The sequence below is a fragment of the Pseudorasbora parva genome, chromosome 7 (genome assembly GCF_024679245.1).
Source record: "Pseudorasbora parva isolate DD20220531a chromosome 7, ASM2467924v1, whole genome shotgun sequence".
Classification (NCBI taxonomy): domain Eukaryota; kingdom Metazoa; phylum Chordata; class Actinopteri; order Cypriniformes; family Gobionidae; genus Pseudorasbora; species Pseudorasbora parva.
In genome coordinates, this window is record NC_090178.1 from 20,177,488 (window position 1) to 20,201,463 (window position 23,976).

Below are 23,976 nucleotides of genomic sequence, written 5' to 3' on the forward strand. Positions count from 1 at the left end.
TCATTTTTGCACCTCTTTATAGGTTTTCCCCTCTCTAATCAACTTTTTAATCAAAGTACGCTGTTCTTCTGAACAATGTCTTGAACGACCCATTTTCCTCAGCTTTCAAATGCATGTTCAACAAGTGTTGGCTTCATCCTTAAATAGGGGCCACCTGATTCACACCTGTTTCTTCACAAAATTGATGACCTCAGTGATTGAATGCCACACTGCTATTTTTTTGAACACACCCCTTTCAACTAATTGCCCAATTGCACAGCCTTAAGAGCGTGCATATCATGAATGCTGGGTTTCATTTGTTTTCTGAGAATCTACTGAACCTACTGGTAACTTGTTTGCCACGTAGCAATAAAAAATATATACGAAAAACCTTGATTATTCTGGTTAGTCACATTGTACTGCTATTATTTTGAACAAGACTGTAAGTGCTAATGTTACAAAAATGTGGTGCTGCTGAGCTGAATTCACAAGAGGCAAAAGACACAACAAATGCACAAATAACAGCAGATTTAGAGTAAAAACATGTTTACCGGGGTGGCGAACTTTGGTCCTGGAGAGCCTCAGTCCTCCAAACCTTATAAAACTCACTTGCCTGTGTCTTTCCAGTAAACCTTCAGACTTTGATTAGCTTGTTCAGGTGCGTTTGATTTAGCCTAGAAATCTAGATGCACCCTAGCGGCAGCAAATGTAATCTGCCCGCAAGTGTCTTCTAGGAACTCTCAATACCCTTCTGAGCTGTATTCCCCTCACTCTGGACGGGCCAATCACATCGTGTATAGAGTCGGTGGGCGGGGCCATAATGACGACGGCCGAGTTGCGTTTGCGTGCTTCTAGTAAACACAGAAACTGGCGAACGGCGGTGGTCTTTCGAATCAGCTTTGACCGCGAATCTGGAAGACTTGGAGTTAAGCTTTTCTCTGAGAAAAGAACAAAGAACGGCACTGAAGTCATTCTTAAGAAGGGAAGATGTGTTCGGAGTTTAGCCGACCGGATACGGCGAATGTTTAATCTATCAACAAGCTCTGTTTCACCTTCGTTGCTCTGGTTGGTGTAGCGCTATCCTATCACGTGCAGAGGGAGTTTGAAAGACAACCGTTTATCCCGCCCCTCGGATTGAGCCGTCAATGGGGAGTTTCCAGACCAAACATCTTGATGTGAGTCTGGCTTGTCAGGCTATATTTTAATCAATATTACCAGTTATTATTAACAACGAATTCCAGTTAACTGCTTTTTAATTGTATAATATTAATTTTTTATTTGTTTCTTTCATTTTCTTGTGCTCTGCTATAATTGTATGGATGGAGGATGGAGGAGCGAGGAAATGAGGAAGGATATTGAGAAGCACCCTGTGGCTCTCCATGACCGACGTTCGCCAGTTCTGATCTTTACTTTCACTCTGAGTGGAGCTTGCATGTAGCTATGGAATATATCTAATTTTCGTGTAGAACTATGCTGTAAACTTGGCTAGAGAGAGTCATAAACGCCACGTTTAATATATATTAACCTTCAATTCAAGGGCTCAGAGGAACTAATTTGCTATCAAGTCATTTTTGCCTTTCAGTGGTATGGCAGACATCATCCATTGGATCTTCGTAGTGCAGCTGCGGTTGGCAAACAACACCAGAATCAGCTGTGTTTTACATAATGAGACTCTCGGCTCTCATTGACTACACCCAAACATATTTTTCTTTAAAAAAAACAGATTTTGAAGGAAAACGTTACAAATCATTTGAAAAGTGCCGTCGAATAAAAAGAAAACTGTGTAAAAAGATCAAATCACACAATCTGCATGTTATGATCTCTCATTTATTTCTGTTATAAGGAAAATACAACAGTATTCCATAAAAGCAGAGGTGGAGAATCCATGGGGCTTTGCCCAGTAGTAATCATAACAGAGCACTGAATCCTGGGAAACTCCAGGACTGTATTTACACTGTGCAATAACAGAAACCTCAATGGTTAAAGCAGATAAAACAGACACACGCAGTTCCCTTTCCATCAAGATATCTATAGAAATTCAAAGAAACTACTCCAGTCTCTTTCCACTCAGTCTACTCTCTCCGTTTTACGTCGAGTACAATGCAGGGATTCGATCCTCGGTCCGTTTTCCACCTGGGATGCATATGATGCGGTAGCCGTCCGTTAAAATGTGACATTGCATTTGGTTTCGTGAGGGGCAACAGAGCACGTAGTTACAGGCAGCCAATTTGAAAGGTTCATTCAAGTGTACATGATAAAAACTGTATTTCAGACCAGCACCAAAATGCGAAAGCAGACACATCACAAAATAAGATGATGAAGATGACTTTGAGCAGAGGAACTGTTCTGAGTTACTCGGCCAGACTGAAGTACTGGGGAAAAAGCAAAGGGAGGTATGTGTTTGAACTACAGCCAACTGATATGGTCTCCTCATGAAGCACACACACACACACACACACGCACAAGTCTCTCCCCCAAACAGAGTGCAAAGCCTAAGAAGTCTGCAGTGTAAAAGTTCACGTATCTTCCTTTTTACTTCATACATCTCAGAACAAACCCATCAGTTCTGTGAGGGCAGGGCTTTCTTAAACTAGAGTCGAGTCAAACGAGAAGAAAAAGACAACAAAAAACAGAGATAGATAGAACGATAGATAGAACGATAGATAGAACGATAGATAGAACGATAGATAGATAGATAGATAGATAGATAGATAGATAGATAGATAGATAGATAGATAGATAGATAGATAGATAGATAGATAGATTGATAGATCTCTTTGGAGGGAAAACTATAGATGATCCAAATGCAAAAGCCTCACACAGCCTGGGGATATCAAAAGTATCTAGAAATATATATCTACAATAGTTATGACACATAGAGACAACCAAGCTTAAAAAAAATACAAATATTAAAAATAAAAAGATAAATGACGGCCTCTCTGCCCTTTTCTTTTGTCCCCTCTCCAACTCTGCCGCCACCCCCCATAACACATCATATTAAATAAGGCACAAATTTACACAATTAAAATTTGGCTAGTTATTGTTCATCTATTTACACAAAACAGTTTTAGTGTTAATATTGATACATTGTTTGTTTTAACATTATACAGGAATAACTTTTGTTCTGGACTTTTACACAGTGTCCTAGCTAGGTGCAACCAGGTTTAGTGTCAAACTGCTTCGTTCTGTGAAGTATTCAGAACCAATCGGCAGGTATTTGATGTTTAAAACACTGTTATATGGAGCAGAAGAATAGACCAATCGGATTTCACTCTGGGTGGTGCTACAGATAATAGAAAACAGAAAGAGGTCAGGGTTGGACTCAAAAATGTACATAGTAGAGATAGCTTTAAATCACACCTGGTTAGGACACAGTGTTCAATGATTCCACTGTAGAAGATTAAAAAAAAATTTGGATTCACTTTCACCGATTAACTGATTTTAACAGAGGTGTCAGAGGATAAATACTGGAGCACCATACACTGATTCTGCAGCGTATAGACAAAGAATACATTCCTCTTAGGTATATACACATACATCTTCATAACACTAAGGCCAATTGATTTCACTGGGGACCGAGTGTTTTGATGTAACTTTCTCTAGCCACATTTAATCATCTGAATTTTAGTTTGAGTTTGAGGTGTCTAGTGCATTGCACTTGAGTGGACAGGATGGGGTTGATATTATTGCTTATGGTTTTTACAGAGATCTCTTCAGGTTGTGTGGGCATTTCACAGCACAGTTGCTTTCAAAATAAGGCGAAGGAACTCGTTGAGGGGGCTAAACCATTTCGATAATCTAGATACATACACTGGGTAAGCATATGTACATACACACATACATATATATTTTTATATATATATATATATACACACACACACACGCACACACACATGCATATATACACATTTCTAATTGGGATCAGCACAGTTCATCAACTCTACATCAACAGAATAGTTAAGCCAAAGCAAGAAAGATCAGAATATCAAACAAGGTGTGTACACTTGTTTGGATAAAAGTTCAGGTCTGGAGTTTAGGATCAGTGACACCTGTCTAGACAGTCCAAAGTAACACCGTAAAGCCTCACACTTATCACGGTGGCAGCCTAAATCTAGGTGGACTCTTGTAACTCCTCCCCTTCTAATGGCCAATAGCTGAGCAATACCAATATGGTACAAATATATTCATGAAACAGAAAAACAGGTCACAGTTCAAATGTAAAGTCAACAACACTGGCAGCCAATCTTTTTTTTGTCTAGTCTTTCAACTGTTCTTGACCACAATCAGTTCTGAGAGGTCGAGTAGCCTTTTACGAAAAACCACAGGCTTTTCTTCTGCATTGTTCAGTAGTTGAACTTCCCTGCCTGGTTGACAGGCGAGCTGGCAGGGATGAACAGTGGTTTGGGTGGGACGTCAGGCTTGAGCGAAGCTGTCCGACGGACAATAGCTCCACGGTGGACATCCTGCTGCTCGCTGTAGCTATGCTGGCGAGACAGGTATCCGTTAGCGATGAGCGGGTGCCGTACATCGCAACCTGAGCTGCTGCCGTTAGAGTTCATTCGGGAGAGCAGGAGGGGCTGATGGGAGCTGCGCTGGTTGAAGCTGTGCTGCCGTGGCACCACTCCTCCACTGGGCATCTTGGGGGTGGTTATCAAAGAGTGGCGTTGTGACGCGTGACGGGACACTCTCTCCAGGGTGGACTGATGATGGGGAGGAATCTCCGGTGGCACGTCCATACGCCGAGTGAGACTGTCCCGAGGAAGCGTGGAGGAACTGTAGTATGGCGCAGACTCCGTTTCCGGGATATGCGGCTGTATGCGATTTGCGAAGGCCATCTGTCCGGCGTTAGCCGACATGGAAGAGGTGAGTACAGTGGGGCTCTTGCCCGTGGCCACGTTGATTTCGTGAATGTGTTTCAGAAGCTCGTCGAGTGAGGTGACGTCCACAATCTTGTGTGGGTAGCAGTGATACGGCTGGCTTACCACGCGCTCTGCGTTGTGGACTTTGCGTTCCTCCATGTGTGCCGAGCCACCTAGCACCTGTCCGTTGGACAGCCCTTGGGAGAAGGGGAAAATCTGATGCTGCATCCCAGGTGACGGCCGAGATGCGCCCATGTTGTGGGACTTGGGTTCTTTAGCATTATTGCAGTTTTGATTCTTCTCCCATTGGTTCTTAAAGGCCTTCATACTCTTGATCGGAAGCTCTGGTGTGGAATCAGGGGTGGGAAGGCCGGAGAGCTCTGCAGAGTGGTGATGATGTGGGTGAATGAGCTCCGTCATAGCGGCATGGTGGGCGTTCCTGCGATGCGCCTGTTCTTTCCCATTAGCAAAGAAAGAGTTGTAGAGTTTGGGTGAGGATACCTCCAACTTCTCATCCTTGTTTTGGCTCTCTAGCAAGCCATTTAGCTTGGCTAGGCTCCGCAGGGATAGAGCATGTGGGATTGGCGCTTCTGGGTCTTTCGACAGCCTCTTGGTCTTGTTAACGTTGTGGTTGCAGTAACAGGAAACGAGGAATCCGGAAAGGAAAGCTCCCAGGACAAACGCCACCAGGACACACGCAATGAGCAGAGTGTAGTGAACACTGTGGTTGGACTTATCTACCTCAGGGGGTCGGCGCACTCCTGCAGAGAGGGGAAAAGAGCAAAATGAGTGCACTGTAAAGACACAGCGAGTTGCCAGTTAGGTTAGCTATTAACAGTGTGTGAGACTGTAGAGTTCTTAGTAGACTTCTATTCATGTTAAAAACTGCTGACAAACAAAGCAGAGCGCTGCCTGAACAGGCCGTTCTGAATCAATCTGCAAATGCTCACTGGTACAACATCAAATAATGCGAGAGCCTCAAGAACAATTGCTAATGGTCTTGGAAGAAGCTAAGTGGTTCTCTCATTAGCCACAGTCTCAAGAGCAGAAGCGCTGTGTGCTTGACTCACAGCTGATTGTGCTGTTCTACACTGAGCTGCATATGGCGTTAAGGTGGTGCGAAAATGACATGTAGATGTTTTCAGTGACTACAAATTAAAATGAATGCACAGACCACCTTACGGTCTTAATGAGCTGAGGGTAGAGGTGATTTTGCTAACATGTGCACGCTCAGATAATTAGTAACTCCCACTACCATCTGCACAGTCAGCCTTCCTTGTTTTTCTCCTTTTTCTTTATTTCTTTCTGTTTCTTTCTTATTTATAAGAGCCAGTAAATGGAAAACATAGCGGTTAGAGATATTTTACATAGAGAGATATTTAATACTGAGCTTTAAGCTGCTTTGGTAAAAAATGTCAGAAGCAAAATGTTATTTCTTCATTTTAGTACAGCATCAAAGACCCCATGATATCACTTTAAAAAAAGCACAGTTCCTTTAGAGTGTTTATATATTAGCTATCGAAACATACAATTTAGGATACAACACAGCCATGAAAGTGAAGAGAGGTACAAGCAAGATAGATAGATGAAAATAAATAAATGTAATAAATAAGAGTATTGCTGCATTCAAAATTGCACACTGTCTGAATAGGTACTATAGTTGAATTTGAACTAGCTTTGCGCCTGTAAAAATGTATGTTCTATATAGAATGAATGTGTGTAGTATTATTCGATCGCTATGTTGCTACTGTCACGTGACCTTACCGGCATCAGTTGCGTCACTTCCCTGCCATTCATAAATCCTCTCCCTTGGCCTCATGGGATAGTAAAGCGTCTAGTGAATGCGCACTTCAGAATCTTGCCGGAGGTAATAGTGGGTCATTCTACTGTGTTGGCGTACTGCTTTTCACATGCTATATAGTAGGTAAGTATTCGATTTTGGATGCAGTGTGTAATTTTGCTAATTATGAATTGCTTAATCAAAGATAACACACAGGAGCTAAAAGCCACAAAAGTCTGAAAAAGATATGTGCAAGTGTGGGAACACTTTGCGACATGAAAGCAAAATGAATACACCGTTATCTTATCAAATAAAAATGTCTTAAGGGAAACATTGTTGCAGACTGAGGAGCGTCAAAACTAAAGATAGCTTAAAATATGTGTTGCAATAGCGGCTTAAAACATTTGGCAAGGCCAACGATGTCTCACTGAAACTTGAGACCGAACAGAAATGGCAAACACAACACAGTGTAAGAACAGTGTGGGTGGACCACCGTTAGCAAGCTATCGAGTTAGGGAAAGAGCGAGAGATAGACACTATTGTGCTTTTTCTAGCTGCTGCGAGCAAAAATACAACTATGAATGCATAATAACTTTATGTGAGAAAAACAAGGATAATCTTCCTTCAGGCATCAATACAAACACATTAGCCGAGCAGCAACTGTGCTTTGCTAGCTATAGGAGCAGGAAAGCTTCCTGCCAACTCAATTCTTTACTGTAATTTTTTTCTCCCTAACTGTTTATAGATGCAAACCAGAATGAGTTATAGCCAAGTAAACTTCTGAAAGAGTACGCAGTGCGCACACATCTCCACATCTCAGAGTTATTGGAAGCTTTTACATTTGGGATAGGAATAGGATTAACAAAGCAATCGTGCTCAGATCCGCACTAAAACAATCGCTCTGAGATCGCCTTAGTTGAGGGCAGTCAAATCAGTCAGAGCGGGAATCAAGGTTACATTCGTATAAGTGTTTGCGCGTGTCACAACAGCTACTGATAAAGACACAAAAAGCCAGCGGGGTGAACTTGTCAATCCATCTTGATGGATGACGCAGCAGAGGAACGCAAACAGGTAAACTTTGACCAAAAAGGCCACAGAGTTCCATGCATGTGATTTGCATAAACACATTTTGGTAGACTCAAAAATGTTTAAGACTTTTAACCGAAACAAGAAATAAAAATTCAACATTGTAACAAATTAAGTCCCTGTTTTGTAACAAAGAAAATGATCCATTTTCAAATGAGGTTTGAAAATTCCCCAAATCATAACTGACTCGTTTAATGTTTGCATACAACCCAGAAAAAAACTACACAAAATATTTTTTACTAAAATGATCAAAAATATTACTTTTGTCAAATCAACTTAGATAATTAATGTGGTTCAGATAACATAATATTTTGAGTTTCTGTCGATTATACCAATCTCCTCCATTGTATTGACTCAATTTTTTTATTTCAATGAACAATGAACTTTAAATATTTAAAGGCAACCAGGTAACTTACTTTTTAAAATGTGTTAACTGAGTTTGCTTTATTTTATTTATTTTTTTTGTAAGCTATAAAAAAACGTATATGCAAAATTATAAACTTGAAGATGAATAATAGGACCTTTATCTTTCTCTGACTTTCTTCTGCTCTCTGCTGGTCTATAAACTGAGGTCTTTGGCTCCTGGGAAGCACTGAGGGCAGACATATGCTGTGTGATGGGTGACTCACATCCATACACTTTTAGTGTCACAACAGGTTCATAGCCCTTTTTCATGACTCAATGCTTCCAAATGTAATCTAAATAACACTTAACTTATAACACTAGCACTGCCATTTATTTAAGCTAACAATGGAACAGTAGTTTCACTGACTAAAAACATAATATAAACAAATACATATCTAGTTGACTTTGTAATTGGGTCAGTTATTTTCAGGGCCATGCAAACAAGATGATCATCAGTGAGAAAAAAAAGAAAAAGAAATAAACGATATACGAGTTTTTGGCTTCCGGCTTATCCTCCATCTCCCTTTTAAAGAAGAGGCTAAATATAGCATAAATATGTGAAGAACAGAGCCAGGCATAATACAGACAGACCTCACTTTGCCAAAAGACAATCAGCCAGACAATTAAAAAAGCAGAGGGAAAGAGGATGGAGAGAAACTATTGTAGAAAAAAATGGCATAATTGAGAAAGGAAGGGGAGAGAAAGAGAAAGGAGAGAGGTAACATTTTAACACACACACACAAACACACACACACACACACACACACACACACACACACACACACACACACACACACACACACACACACACACAATGTTTTATGGCGTAATGGCGTAATGGATTTTATACTGTATACTGTATTTTCTATTCCCCTAAACCTACCCATCACAGGAAACATTCTGCATTTTTACTTTCTCAAAAAAACTCATCCTGTATGATTTATAAGATGTTTTCCTCATGGGGACCAAAAAATGTCCCCACAAGGACAAGGATTTTGGATATTGCTATCTATGTGGGGACATTTTGTCCCCATAACATAGGGATTACCAGCTCTCTCTCTCTCTCTCTCTCTCTCTCTCTCTCTCTCTCTCTCTCTCTCTCTCTCTCTCTCTCTCTCACACGCACGCACACATGCACGCACGCACGCACACATAAAGTTGAAGTAATTTATTTATTTAAAAACAAATAAATGAAAGAGAATATGTAAAAATACAAAAAGACAAGACAGACAAATAATTAAAAAAAAGAAAAAAATAGAAATATACATATAAAAAATACAATAAAATGATATACATAAGAGAACTGTAGAACTGAAAGTGTAATAGCGAGTGAGTAAAAGAGACCGATGGAGGTATGGGGAAGAGAAGAGAGGAAAGGTGCTTTCATTCTCTCCTGGCTGTGCGAGGGATTGTGTAGGCCTCTGTCAAAATCCAATAACTCCTCATTGACTCAAAGAAAGATAGAATGAGCATGAAGAAAAGAGAAAAGGGATAGAGAGAACTGAGGAAGATGCCTACTGTAAGAAAAGAAGATGACAGATTTATTGAGAAAGGGTAGGAGAGAAAAAAATGAATGGCGCTGGGAGTAAGAGAGTGGGTGAGAAGAAAAGAGGTTGATAGAGTGAAGTGGTGAAGAGAAATGAGTGACAGCTTTTCAGTGGTGAAAACTAAGTTTTTCAATCTTCCTTTTGGCTGTGTGAGGGATTGTGTAGGCCTCTGTCAAAACCCCACTAACTCCTTCTCAAAGAGTTGGAGAGTGGGAGAAAGAAGTGCTGGAGACATTTATAAAAGCCGAAGGGCAAAAAAGTGTTTAATTGAAAGCAGACTTTTGAGCAATCTCTCAAAGCTCTGCTATAAGTGTGCATACACTAGGGCTGCCAAAGTTAACATGGTCATTTAAGATGAAAGAAATACTGTAAAGATTCGGTTTATCACCATTTAAATAGTGACATTAAAACCGCTACTGTTTTGTGCTCATTCAAAAGATTGGTTGAAAAAGTTGGAGCCTTTGCTAGAGCAGCAGCATAAGTCTCCATTTCAACACAAACATAATCTCAGCCATTTACTTTACTTTCCTTTTTTATCTGTAAAATATGGAGAATCTGGATTCAACTAAAGCCAATTTTATACTGCATCAAGTGTATGCCACATAAAATACTCTTTTAATTGCACATTTAATGAGTTAGAAATAAATAATTTCTATCTCTAAATTAAATCTCTAAATGAAACATACTTTAGATAGACTTCTTGATTCAGAAACCGTATTACAATATTTGTAATACGCAGGGCACTCAGTAATCTGGCAAGTTTGTGCGCACTGGGGATACATTTTTTTTCTCCAATAAAGGCAAGGTAACACTAAATATACATTCAGCACACAGTGGGCAACTGAATATAGTGCAGCACAGTTGGAAATCAAGGGTGTGACTGGCCGTCACACACACACGCGATCATGCAAGCTACAAAAGAGCACCTGAGAATATCTGGACTTGACCACACTAATTGTGGAAACGCCACACAAAAACGCATATTTTTATCTTCGGTTTAACCTTCCGTCCACACTGAGACGGAAGTGTAGTGTGGTATTTGAAAACGATGACGCGAGTTTAGTTGTGACAAACCCGTAGATATTTATGTTTATACCAGAATTGTGCATTGTATGGGCTATTCACAGTTCCTAAAATATGCTACACACTCTTCATATCACAAACCTGCAAAGATGGCAGAAAATGTACTTGGATTTTCTGTCCTGCGGGAAAACATGAGAGAAGTTGGGTTTCAGACCAAACATATAACGGTGACTGAGCGCGACCTGGAAGCATCAGTGAATTGTGAGATATTGCTAAATAAAATGAATCCGCCAGAAGAATTGCATGATAACTTGATTATGTCTTGTTCTATCTGCATCATTTCAGTGAGCTTTTCTGAGCGTTTACGCATGCGCTGTAAGGCAAATGTATCGCTTTCCGACATGAAACTTTTGGAAAACGCTAGTGTAGACAGAGAGCGTGTTTAAACTAAAAAGCCGTTTTCAAATCTATTTGGATTAATGTAGATGCAGCCTCTGACAGCTGGATTCAACTAAGTTGAACTGGATTCAACTGTGTGTTGCACACGTAGCCTACGACGTACCCTGATGTCCACCTCTGCAAAAATGTAACAACGCATAAATTCTACTCAGACCGCAAGCGCTGTGATTGCTCTGCCAGAACCCCTCCCTCAGGGATACACATGCTCGCTCTGTATGTGTAAATGCACAACAATGTGGACAAGGACGCAGAAGTATTAATGAAAACCGCCGCGTAGTCCATGAAGTAGAGGCTACGGCACAAGTCTAAGACTGCACATTTTCTTAAAGCTACACTGTGTGATATTTTCCCTCATCTAGTGGTGTAAAGGTATATGACAATCCAGTGAATATTAGTTTCTGATCCTCTCAATTCTGATTTTGTTTTAACTCCTACGGTGGCCGATTTAGTCCAAGATTAACATGGCTTCCAGTTCGACCTCGTTCCATGAGTGCCATCGAGTGTTAAAACGCGAAAAGCGATTGTATTTTGCAATTGTAAGCGTATGTATTTTCAATGGCATATTATAAACTTATGAGAATACTTTATTACTTGAAAGAAGTAAATATACATTAATGAGCACATATATTTTTGAAAGAACTAAGTGTTTTTAGCTAAGAATAAACTAAAAAAGTTACACAGTGTAGCTTTAAATTAGATGTTTATTAGACATGCAAAGATTTGTTTATATGACAAAAAGTGCATCCATCTGTCCGCTGGAAGTTAGATATCTTACTTAATAACATTTTAAATATGGATATTTTTCTTGCACAAACCCATCGGTTCCCTTCAGAAAGTCTTTATTAACCCCCAGAGCCATGGGGCGTACTTTTATAATGGATGGATGCACTTTTGTGGGCTTCATTTTGGCCTGCCATTCACTGCCATTATAAAGCTTGGATTAGCCAGGACATGTATATATAAACTCAGATTGTATTTGTCTAAAAGAAGAACATCGTATACACCAAGGATGACTTGAAGGTGAGTAAATCATGGGGTAATTTTAAATTTGGGGTGAACTATCCCTTTAATCACATAGTTCACCCACAAAATAAAATATCTGTCATCATTTCCTCACCCTCATGTTCTTCCAAAGATGTATGGAACATAAAGAATATATATTAAATAGTGTTTTGTCTGTGTTTGTCCATACAAAGTCCCTTCTAAAGGAGGCCTATAATTCTTTCACACACAAACACTTGTTTCTTTAAATGCATTCTCTTTTTTGTGTGCTCTCTGTGTGGCTGATTCCCTGTGAAAGCACCATACATTTGATATTACTGAGTAGATCAGGCCCATTTGGTGATAGTTGGACAGTAGGATTCAAAGAGATTCAAAGGGTATTGTAGTTCAGTTTATACACTGTATCTCAAAACAAAGGCGAAAAGAAAACAGCCTCATCCTTGGGGACTATATCCAAGTAGATTTTAAGCTTCTCTGTTTTTGTTTTGTTTTATGTCTGCTTTCACTAAAAGGAGGGAGTAGAATCTCATCTGTACGGAGACTACACATAAAAATAACGATTCTCTGTTGACATTGATGGAATCTTTTTACTGGACAAAAGGTTCTTAATAGCAAGAAAGGTTCTTTAGATTATTAAAATGTTTAACACTAAGACTGGTTCTTTAAAGAACTGTTCATTAAAAAGATTGGTTGTTAAACATTTGTATGTCCTAATGGATGGGTGGTAGATTTTTTGTTAAGCATGCTAGAGGTTCTGGGCTGTAATCCGCCCTCAAATCGTTTTTGTTTTCTCATTAAAATCAAAGATGTTCATCTGTGATTGTATATCAAGAGCAGGGACCAATTGTACGCTTTTTGTTTTGTAATTTCCCAGAAATGAATAGAGTCTCCACAACCGCTTTAAGTGATAGATTGAAGCGCTCGCCTGCGTGCATGAGCGCCAAGAGGACAATGTTGCCTTCCACCACTGATAACAGCGGCAACGAACACTCAGCATCATTAAAAAAACAACAAATTACAGCACCATATTACCTCTTATTTAACACAAATGAACAAACTGCTAATCAAAATGGAGATGTTTCTTTTGTATTAGGCACATCCGTGCCGTGAGATGTTTCAAAATGTGGTGGGGACAATATCGACGCTAGCAAAAAAGTGGTGTGGAAATGTCCCAACCATTCCACCTGCAAATTACGCCCATGGGTTTATGGTTTTCGAGGGCATTCAAGTCTTGATTCTTGATTACCCAATTACCTCTAGTGTTTTTACGCTGTGAAAGCAGCAATGCTGCCATAAATAATCTTTCTCGGGCTGCATGAGGAATAGGCAGGACATACTGAGATCCTACATCTGGAGTGAGGTAGCTCCTGTAATTAGGCAGATGTGTTTTAAAGGTGCCATAGAATGAAAAACTGTATTTACCTTGGCATAGTTGAAAAATAAGAGTTCAGTACATGGAACTGACATTAGACTCAAACACCATTGTTTCCTCCTTCATATGTAAATATTTTGCATGCAAAAGACAGCTGAAAAATGGGCGGATCCCAACATAACACTGACTGTGATGTAACAGACAGGATCATTAATAATTACGCCCCCAGAATTTGCATACACCAGCCCATGTTCAAGGCAGGCAGTATTATGTGGACCTGCACAGCCACATCGGTTTCTGCCGGTATTGTGAAGCAGCAAGCAATGATAATGCCAAAAATGGCAGATCATGGATATAAATGATGGGTAAGAAGAGCTTTCAAGCATCCAATCATTTTCCTCCAATTACAGCTTTTTCTGTTAAAAGAACACATTATATCCTGAGCGTTCCTTACAACTAGAAATCTGGCAACCATGTGCACGCAAGCTCTCTCTCGAAGACAGATGAACTGAAAACACCAATAAACAAGTAAACTGCATTTCAGCCATCTCCATTTGAGATTTTCGGCTGAAAGTGTCATTCAGGTGGTCTGTGTTCTGTCACAACTCACGAGCCGCTTTGTTTGTGCTGTTTGCGATTGTGTTAGCTGAATAACTGCACTTGTGTGAGCTACTGAAATTAGCCTTGCTGTGAAACAGCTAAACAGAGCAGAGTTCAATAATATTATTCACAAGTCATGACCCTTCTAGGTAATAACAGCCCATTTCATTCTAAGGACAAATCCTAGGGTTGTAAATGGACATGCAAAACTGTACCTAGAGTATTTTTGCCCTTACCTAAGCCACATACCTTCTAGGTAGATATTGTACTAATGCATTCTATGGCACCTTTAAGGCTTTGCTCAAGCAACTGGCATTGCTTTTCTTAATCAATAGGTTCTTTATTAGTAGTACTAGTTGTGCAGCTCAGGGGATTTAACATTTCAAATTTAAAAAAAGCTTCAAATTGAATTTGAAGTGGCTGGGAAAAGATCAGCCTTCAGAAACAGAAATGAATGTCTGTGGGGTCTCTGGTGAGAGGCTTTTGCAAATTCACTCCTGTTGCATTGTCTGTAGGACTTTTCAGACTGCTTTATAGATGACCATGAGACGTTAAAATCAAGCCTTTTTGTGTCGTGTTCGACCCAAGCAAATACCAGGAAATGAGAGCAAATTATTTCAGTCAGAAGGTGACTGACATATTCTGATCTCCACACAGAAGTGCAAAATGTGCTGGAAAATTAAACATGGATTAGTATTACTTCATCTCATGATGGAATATAACTGACCGTATGAGCAGGTACACACAGAACAGCAAATAAAAGTAAATAATTGAGCTCATCTGAACCCGTGAACGCAGGAAATGAGAAAATGGGGAAAATATTCTGCCTAAATGGATTTGCATTTTCAGCTCAGCGCTCTTGTATTTGATAGAGTCTGCAGAAGCTCTTATGAAGTCATTTTGTATGTGATTTGACAGGAACTGAAATGTAAATAGTATTTAACATGTTTAGGCTCCTTAAAATATATTAATCTAATATATCAATACAATTAAAAATCTGTCAAGTCCTTTTCACGTAACTCGCATCAGTGCTCGATTTCAACAAGAAGCGCATGCGCTGCTTTTATCTCCAAGTGAAAATTATGTGAAGATAGTCCTGGAGGGGTTTAAGAGGTTGCTAGGTAGCAAGAAAAAATATTACGGTTTATTACATATGGTTTATTATATATAAATATTTTTTTATTATATATAAAACATACATTAATGATAGCAAACAAATGCATTACCATGCATTATAATATTATAAATAAACATTTAATATCATACATATGATATATTTTGTGCTGTCAAGCGATTAATCACATAAAATAAAAATCACGTTTTTCTTTACATAATATATGCGTGTGTACTGTGTATAATTATTATGTATATAAATACACACATTGATACACACAGTACATACATACATACACACACTGTAAACACAAACCTTTATTTTGGATGTGATTAATCACAATTAATCGATTTGACAGCACTAATATTTTTAAATAAATTTAATAAAAAAATTAAATAATATAAAAAAATATAAAATATGCCTTTTGAGGTTGCTATATAATAATTAATTTCTATGACAATAAATTATATGTAATGATGCCTCATGCAAATTGTCTAGTAACCACTGGCTGTGCTTTGAAAGGTCAGCAGCGAACAAGTTTGAGCTTAGGTTCGTAAGACAGTGTTGCGAATAATGCTGTAGACTTCAATGCACTAGATAAGGTGGATACAAATCATGTCAAAAGACCTTTAGAATACCCAGAAGTCAACATATTATATAGAATATCACATTTAAAAACATGCATAATTTGATGCATCATGCATACAAAGCCAAAAAAGCAGGTTTCTGATTAAAGAGAAAATCCTCAAGCAAATCGAAGACACATTTTCAAACATAGATGACGTTATATTCATGCTGCGGGTTCAAACATACTTGTTGACACACCACACAAGCAGATAAATAAATGCGAAACTCAAGGGAAACCAGCGGCTGGGCCAGCTCGATATCTTATAACCTTAGAAAAGCAAACAACAAGCATGCGGGAAGCAATCGAACTCTACAGTCTCACTCTGAAGCCTGAGTTGCATGTCTAGTTCAAGTATCTCCAATCCTGAGAAGAAAATTATGAACTATTTGAGACAAAAAAAGGGTAACAGTTCTAGAAGAACTAAAAAAGCTGATGGCAATAATCTTAAAGTCGGACTACAGAGCTCAGGCTTTACGAGACTCTAAACTAAGCCCAGAGGGTGAAAATAAGGGAGGCTTTAGAACATAAGAAGGTAAAGCATTAGTCTGAAAAAAACAGGCAGGTTAACAGAACACTACATCTCTCCAGTCAGAAGGGCCAGAGGACGAGAGGGAGTGGGCAAGGAAAAGGAGAGGGGGGCAGAGGGTTTTAGGAAGCGCATTATATGGATCCGAGCACCGTATGAGCCCACAGTTGTTTAGAAATAACTTATGTGCTTGCGTGTATACTACTTAATAGCCTGCGTGTCAATTCTGCATGTGCAAGGGCATGTGCTTGCTTGATATAAAGAGAACTTTCGGGGAAAACAGGACCTATGTTTTGTGACCTTTGGTGATGGACATTATTACCTGGCTCTGGCTACATGGGCGGCAGGCTGACTGTGACATTTACAAGTGAAACGCTTTAATGAGAAGGACGTCACTTTGCTCTTTTCGGGAGCAGAGCTCCTATAAAGTCGATTAAAGCCCTCACCACACCTGCCTTTACTGAGTGAAATTTTTATTGGAGTCTTGTTTGGGTGTGTGATTGGATTGAAAATCAACACTCTTGTCTTTTTCCATTATCTTTCCACTTCCTCGATGTGAACGCCTCAATGTCTTCCACCCAATTTCAACATGTTTCCATCCCTCGCTGACTTCCTAAACCTCAGTCTCTCTCTCTCTCGGTTTCTCTTCCTGCTGTGGTATTAATAGCCTCTCTGCAGGACCGAATGCGTCTTCAGCCCGGAGTTCAGCCGGAGTTCATTGTCAGTTCATCTTCGACTGTGTTTTAATGAGTTTCAGAATCCGCCCACCCCCTCATGGCAGTCCGTCCTCCAACACTCACGCAAATTATCTAGGGGCTAGAGTTCCTGCCATCATAGCACTTATTCGAGTGTGTGAATGACCTGCGAGAAGGTGTGTTTAAAATAACATTAACGAGCGGCGTGGACTCGGCAGCAGCCATCTCAGTACAAATAGAGATTTAGTTTCGGCAGACATCATTATCGCTTTCTTTATATATATATATTTATTTAGAGAGAGAGATTCAACAACGCATGCTGCTTAATTCAACACTACCTAAGTCCATAGGAATGGAATGGATTGCTTAAATCTGAACCTGCTTGCTAAAATAAACCGTAATGATACAGACTGAATAAAGGCAAATATTTAATCATTAGCAAATGGTATTTTAAATTAAGAATTTAACATTTTAACAAATAACTGACCTGAGCGCACTAATAATGTTTATGAATGATTGGAAATGATTGTTACGCTCAAAATGCTTGAGTGAAATCTGAACAGTGAATGTACACAGGTAAACTGACGCACTTTTCTAGGCAAATTATGTCACCCAAATGCATTCTAATAATGAGATTAATCAGTATATACATGACATAATTGTAAAATTACAGCTTGCATCTGCACTAAGTCACAGAGCAAATATATGCTCTTCCTGCCAAAAAAATCTAAACTAATACTTTTGTAGACTAAAATTAGATATATAACTAAATTAATGAGTATAAAATTACTAAACTTGAAGGATAATTTACCACTCACATACTCTGGTCTGGAATGCCGAAAACAGACGGGGAACTGTTGCTTAGACTGGAAGCAACGGTTGTATAATTTCGAATTAATCAGCATGACTAAATGCCACATTGAGGCAGGATGTGAAAAACCATCAGCCCTCTGAGGTTATGCGTGTATTAACCCATTACCTCTCATCAACAGGGATACAGAAGTAGAGGGTTGAGTTAGGAGGTGAAGAGAGGGAGATATAAGGCGAGTTGAGACTAAAGCTCTGCACCTCTCCTGTCTGCGGGTCGTTTGATTGCACAAGCGGGCGACTGCTCTTGACCGAGCCGCTGAATAGATTGCACGCTGAAAATTTCTATCAGGCGGTGTCTGCCTGCGGGTCTGTAGTTGCTGCTTATTTATCGACTGCTGGTGCTTCTCATTACAGGCTGAGTGGATGATCATAACAGCAGGCGCAGGATTTATGATCATTTCGCCGCATTCTCGCAAACTTCAGCCAGAGACACATGAGTGGAAGTACCTTTGGAGATATAGGGCAGACTTAAATGTATTACAACAACAAAGATGACTGCAGACTATTCGTACCTTTTGTTTGTCTAGATGGAACAACAGGGAAGGTCGAATGCGATGAGCACAGACTAGCAGATTGCTTGACTCAAAGGGAAGAGAATTTGTTTGTATCTCGGTGAGTGTGTGCACTTTAATTTGATTCTTTGCAAGTATATTTTGTGTTGTTTGCAACCGTGGGGTCATTCAGCGGAATCCAATACAGCGCTAGAAAAGTTGAAACTTGGGATAAAAGGAAGCTAGAAGACAGACAATAGGCCAAGGGCCTCTCCCCAACCCCTTACCCTCCATCTCCACACTGCCTGTCTCCAAGTCAGGAGGAGCCTGCCCACCCTGCCTCCCCTCCTCGGGGTGGGTACCTGTCTCAGAGACACCAATGACTTTAGGCAGAGCTGGCCCCTGATTGGTTGTGCTGGCGCTTGTGGGTGAGGTCTTTCCTGTGGTTGTATTGGAAGGGGGTGACATAGTTACTTATCAGAAGTATCCATAATATGCATTTTAAATCAGGAGAAAATCCATTTAAATATATTAGTTCAGCATATTTCTATTTTGCATTATACCATTAAAGGGACTGTTCATCCAAAACCATCAGTTACTCACCCTGATGTCATTCACAACATGCACAATTTTGTGTACAAAAATGGGTTTTGGTCATTTTGGACCCCGTTGACTTCCATTGTATGAACAACAACAGCTGAAACATTCTTTAAAATGTTCTTTCATGTTTCACAAAAGAGATTACAATTTTGCAGGATTGGAACAACTTAAGTTATGAGTGAATATTTATTTTTAAGGTTTACTATAAAGAAATATCTGTCGATATAATGAAACTAAAACTATTAAGTATAGTTTACGTTAATTAAAAAGGCTAAAATAAAATATAAATGTTAATGGTGGCACTATAAAGTAGCACTAAATGAAAATGAGAACTATCTGAAGTAAAATAACGTTAAAGGGATACTTCACTGTTATTCCCTTAACTAAAACAAGTTGATACATACCTGTCTCATCTGAGTGTGTGCACTAAATCTCTCTGACGCGCGGTGACATTCTGATAGCATTTAGTTTAGTCCACTAAGCCCAGTTCATTCACTATGGTACCAAACAGAGATCAAGTTAGAAGCGACCAAACACCTCCACGTCTCCCCCATAGACAGTAAAAGAAATGGACAGAGCCTTCCCATAGACTTCAACAGCGGAAAGTGAGGTCAATTAGAAGCACTCACTTCCTGATGGCTGAGCGAACTGCGCAGGCTCAGACTGAGCTTGACGACGTAGATGTGACGTGAGCCTCCTGTCTGACAGCTGTAGGTCTTCTAGTAGTTGTGGAAAGTAAAATCTGAATCACGTTGTTTAAATGTTTTGTCCCGTTGCTTTTGTCACACTATGGGCTTCTCGCCATTCTTCTCCCTTGACTTCATCAGACTTTATGTCTCCATGTCCCCCCGACTGTCTCATAGACAGTAAAAGATTGCTTCTGAGCGTCTCCTCCAGTCTATACAGTAATTTCTCAACTGTGCGACAGAGTCGCGTTGGTTATGACGCAATTGTTAGCCTATTTTTACAAAAACAGCTTCTACAGGGTGATTGTGTAAGATACAAGGTAATGCAGCCTTTTATGCATTGTCGTGTTTCTTTTGAAATAAACAATGGAAAATTTTAATCTTTAAACGCCTCAGATGTAAAGTTATTCACTGTCAAACTTGATCTCTGTTTGGTACCATAGCGAATGAACTGGGCTTAGTGGGCTAAGCTAAATGCTATCAGATGGTCACCGCGTATCAGAGAGACTAAAGGACAACTCCGGTGAGAAATAAACCTAGGTGTAATTAAAAGATGGTTACAGAGTAGATCGTTCTCTGGGATGCGTTTACATGAAAATCGAATGTAAAGAGTTTTATCTCTAAAAACAGATTCGCTTATAACGCTAGTCTATTGGGCACACGGTAGTGAAATTAAATCGCTAGTTAATACCACTAACAAGGCTAAAAATAGCCTCACACTAACACAGTAGCATAATGAGGGTCCCTACATGCGATTTAATTTCACTACCCTGTGCCCCATAGACTAGCGTTATACGCTAATCTATTTTTAGAGATAAAACTCTTTACATTCGATTTTCATGAAAACGCATCCCAGAAAACGATCTACTCTGTAACCATCTGTTAATTACCTCTAGGTTCATCGGAGTTGTCCTTTAAGTGCACGCACTCAGACGAGAGAGGTATGCATCAACTTGTTTTAGTTAAGGGAATAACATAGTTTAATATGAAAAAACGGTGAAGTATCCCTTTAAAAGGGCTAAAAATGAAATAAAGTTAAAAAGAAATTAACTAAAAAAAAGGCAAAAGCACATTACAAAATTTACAAAACCTAAAATGAAAGCTAAAATAAAAGCTAATTCAAAATATTGTTAAAAACAGCATTAACATTAAAACCAAAACTGAATATTGACTTTCCAGACAAAAAAGTAAAAAAAAAAAAAATATCGTTTTGCCTTTCACTAAGAAAGAACACTGCAGATTTGTAGCGACATGAGGGTGAGTAAATGATGATCGAATTCTCATTTTTTGGGTGAATTTAAATAGCTTATTAAAAGATTTCAGAAGTTATAAAGTATATATGAAGGGTGCTATAGAAATCACATTACAAATCACGTAAAACATGAAAAAACATCATCTTCTTACAGCAAAATCAATATTACATTTTCTTGGTTTTGTTGTGATACCACATGAATTTCAAACCCCAGAGCTGGCAGAATCGAAGCTTTGAGGCATTTGATCCGAATTGAGCTAATCTCACAGAAGCCTCTTTTTGAACGGTTTCCCCTTCCTTTCTCCTTCTCCATCCCTCCCCCACAATGCGCTGATCCTAAACATACTTGCGGACCGCATACTTTGAGGATATCCTCATAAGTCTGATCTGGAGATTTAGTTCTCCTCATTCCCGGGCGACTTTAAGTAGCGGCGACCTTGCGGAGTTCTCTTTCTGAAAGACACAGCGTCCTTGGGATCGGGCTGCTGCGAGGAGCTCCATCACTGGACTAATGCTTAATGTAGCGGCACACAGTACTCATCAGCAGCAGCCGGTTGACCGGGGCCAAGTGCGGAGCCCGTCCTCCGCCTGCCCACCTCTAAATAAAGCCTGTCATCTCGCCATCTGTGCCACACAGTGGCCGCTCATCAGGGGAGCTTGGGGCTGGCACGCGGGATGCTTTTATTATCATTCCGTTTCCATTCTATTTAAAGGGTGCCGGAAGAAAAGAGCTGTTGGAAAACAGTGGTGCATTGTGGGAATTTTCATCCACCTTTCACAATGGGATGGCTTTATCACACAGTGGGAAGACAGCGAGAGTTCTGAGGATGTAATAACTCCTCTTGAATGCAGGTAGAGCTCTAATTACCGTGCCAAGGTGCCGTGGGAGGCTTTGTCTCAGCGTGAGGTGAGAAGCTGCACTGCCGTGTCATTTCCAGTGGCGGGAAGAGGAGCTCTGGTGGCTGAATGAAGCAGTGGGGACGCTCGGTGAATGTGTTCACCCACTGTGTGCTCTTTCACACCACAGACAGAGAGGAGCACAGGGGAACGCCATCCAGCATCCCACACATCCAGCCCAATGCCATGATGCCATACTCCATTGCTCTTTTTTCCATGATCTCTCTTCCTCTTGCTTTCTAGATTTCCTCTTTGATCTAATCTCACATCCTTCATTCATACCTATTTTAAATGTTCACTATCCTATCTTTCGTCTCTTAATGTCTCCATTCCTTTAAACATTCCTTCCATTATTTTTCTAAATCTCTCATACTTTCCTTCCTGCAACTTCATTCCTTGCTTCCTTCAACCTCCTTCCTGCAACGAACGAACGAACTAACGAACTAACGAACTAACTAACTAACTAACTAACTAACTAACTAACTAACTAACTAACTAACTAACTAACTTCCTGCAACCAACCAACCAACCAACCACATGTCAACCTTCCTTCCTTCCTTCCTTCCTTCCTTCCTTCCTTCCTTCCTTCCTTCCTTCCTTCCTTCCTTTCTTCCTTCCTTCCTTCCTTCCTTCCTTCCTTCCTTCCTTCCTTCCTCATCAACTTATTATTTTGACATTTTATAATTTACATCTTTGTAATCTGTTTCTTCCTTACATCCTGACTGAATTACTTCGGTTTTCTGAATCGGACCTTTTCTTTGTCCCTTGGCATCACCTCTCTTCTATCGGGGGTAGATCATTTAGCCCCGTTGCGCCCAAACTCTGGAATTCTCTCTCCCAGGCTCTCTGTTGCATGAATATTATTTCTGAATTCAAGTAAATCAAAACCCATTTGTTTTCTGAATGTTATCATTCTTAAATAGTGTTCTGCATTTTTAAATCTGTGCTACCTTGTCTATGTAATGCCCCTTTTACGGTCTTTGTATTATCTTTGTTCTAATCGTCTGTTTTGTATTATTCTACTCCGCCTCTTGTACTATTGTCTGTTATTATTGTCTACCCCAAGTGGTTCTCAAACCTGTCTTGGAGTATCACCAGCCCTGCACATTTTGTGTGTCTCACTCATCTATCAAACCTGATTCAACTCACAAGCTCATTAGTAGAGACTGCAAGACCTGAAATGGGTGTCAGATTTAGTGAGACATATAAAATGTGCACCAGGACAGGTTTAAGAACCACCCTTTTGCTGTTATATTTTCCCTTGAGCTATGGAAAGGTGCCATAAAACATTATTATTATTATTATTATTATTATGATTATTATTATTATTATTATTATTATTATCTAATTGGCTGATGGACATAGTGCAGGCCATCTTAGAAATATATTAGTACTATAATCAGCTCTTATTCATAAGGAAATTAGAACAAAAGAAATCAGGGGACTTGAAAATTATTTACTAAAACTCATCTGTGCTAATAATCTCATGTGACTAATCCAGATGGGTAATACAAGGATTTTGAGAAATATACTGGATATTTCTCCATGATCCACGGATGATGGTGGAGCTGTGATGTGTGTGTGAGAAAGGCAGAGCCTATTGTGTGTGTGCTACAATAGCTGTATGCTCTGACCTGGATCACACTGCATCCACTGGCACGCTTTAGAAGCAAAATCAGACAACACCACCCTGGGATGTTAACACACACTTTCACACACACACAGGCCAGCTGTCAGATAGTATCAGCTCATAACTGTCTGAAATATAATACTTCACATTTCTATTTCTCTCTTCAACACACACACACTTTTTCGCTCTCCTTCCAACACACACACACACACACACACACACACACACGCGCACACACACACACACACACACACACACACACACACACACACACACACACACACACACACACACACACACACACACACACACACAGACACACAGACACACAGACACACACACACACAGAAACACACACAGACACACAGACACACACACAGACACACACACAGACACACACACACACACACACACACACACACACACACACACACACACACACACACACACAGTATGCTCTCTCTCATACCATACA

General features: G+C 39.8%; 1 protein-coding gene across 4 annotated transcripts in view; it reads right to left on the reverse strand.

The window, feature by feature from the left end:
* Positions 1–2,486: 2,486 nt before the first annotated feature.
* The window catches only part of sema6cb (semaphorin 6Cb), a 163,434-nt gene continuing 141,944 nt past the window's right edge, over positions 2,487–23,976 (reverse strand). For 2 of the 4 annotated variants that reach the window (XM_067448498.1, XM_067448499.1), the window contains 2 exons: positions 18,724–18,876; positions 2,487–5,599 (listed from right to left, as the gene is read on the reverse strand). In XM_067448498.1, the coding sequence (XP_067304599.1) occupies positions 4,323–5,599; positions 18,724–18,876 (1,430 nt within the window). In that variant the 3' untranslated portion in view covers positions 2,487–4,322. The remainder of the gene's footprint in view (positions 5,600–18,723; positions 18,877–23,976) is intronic. The other 2 variants (XM_067448500.1, XM_067448501.1) reach the window with 2 other exon arrangements.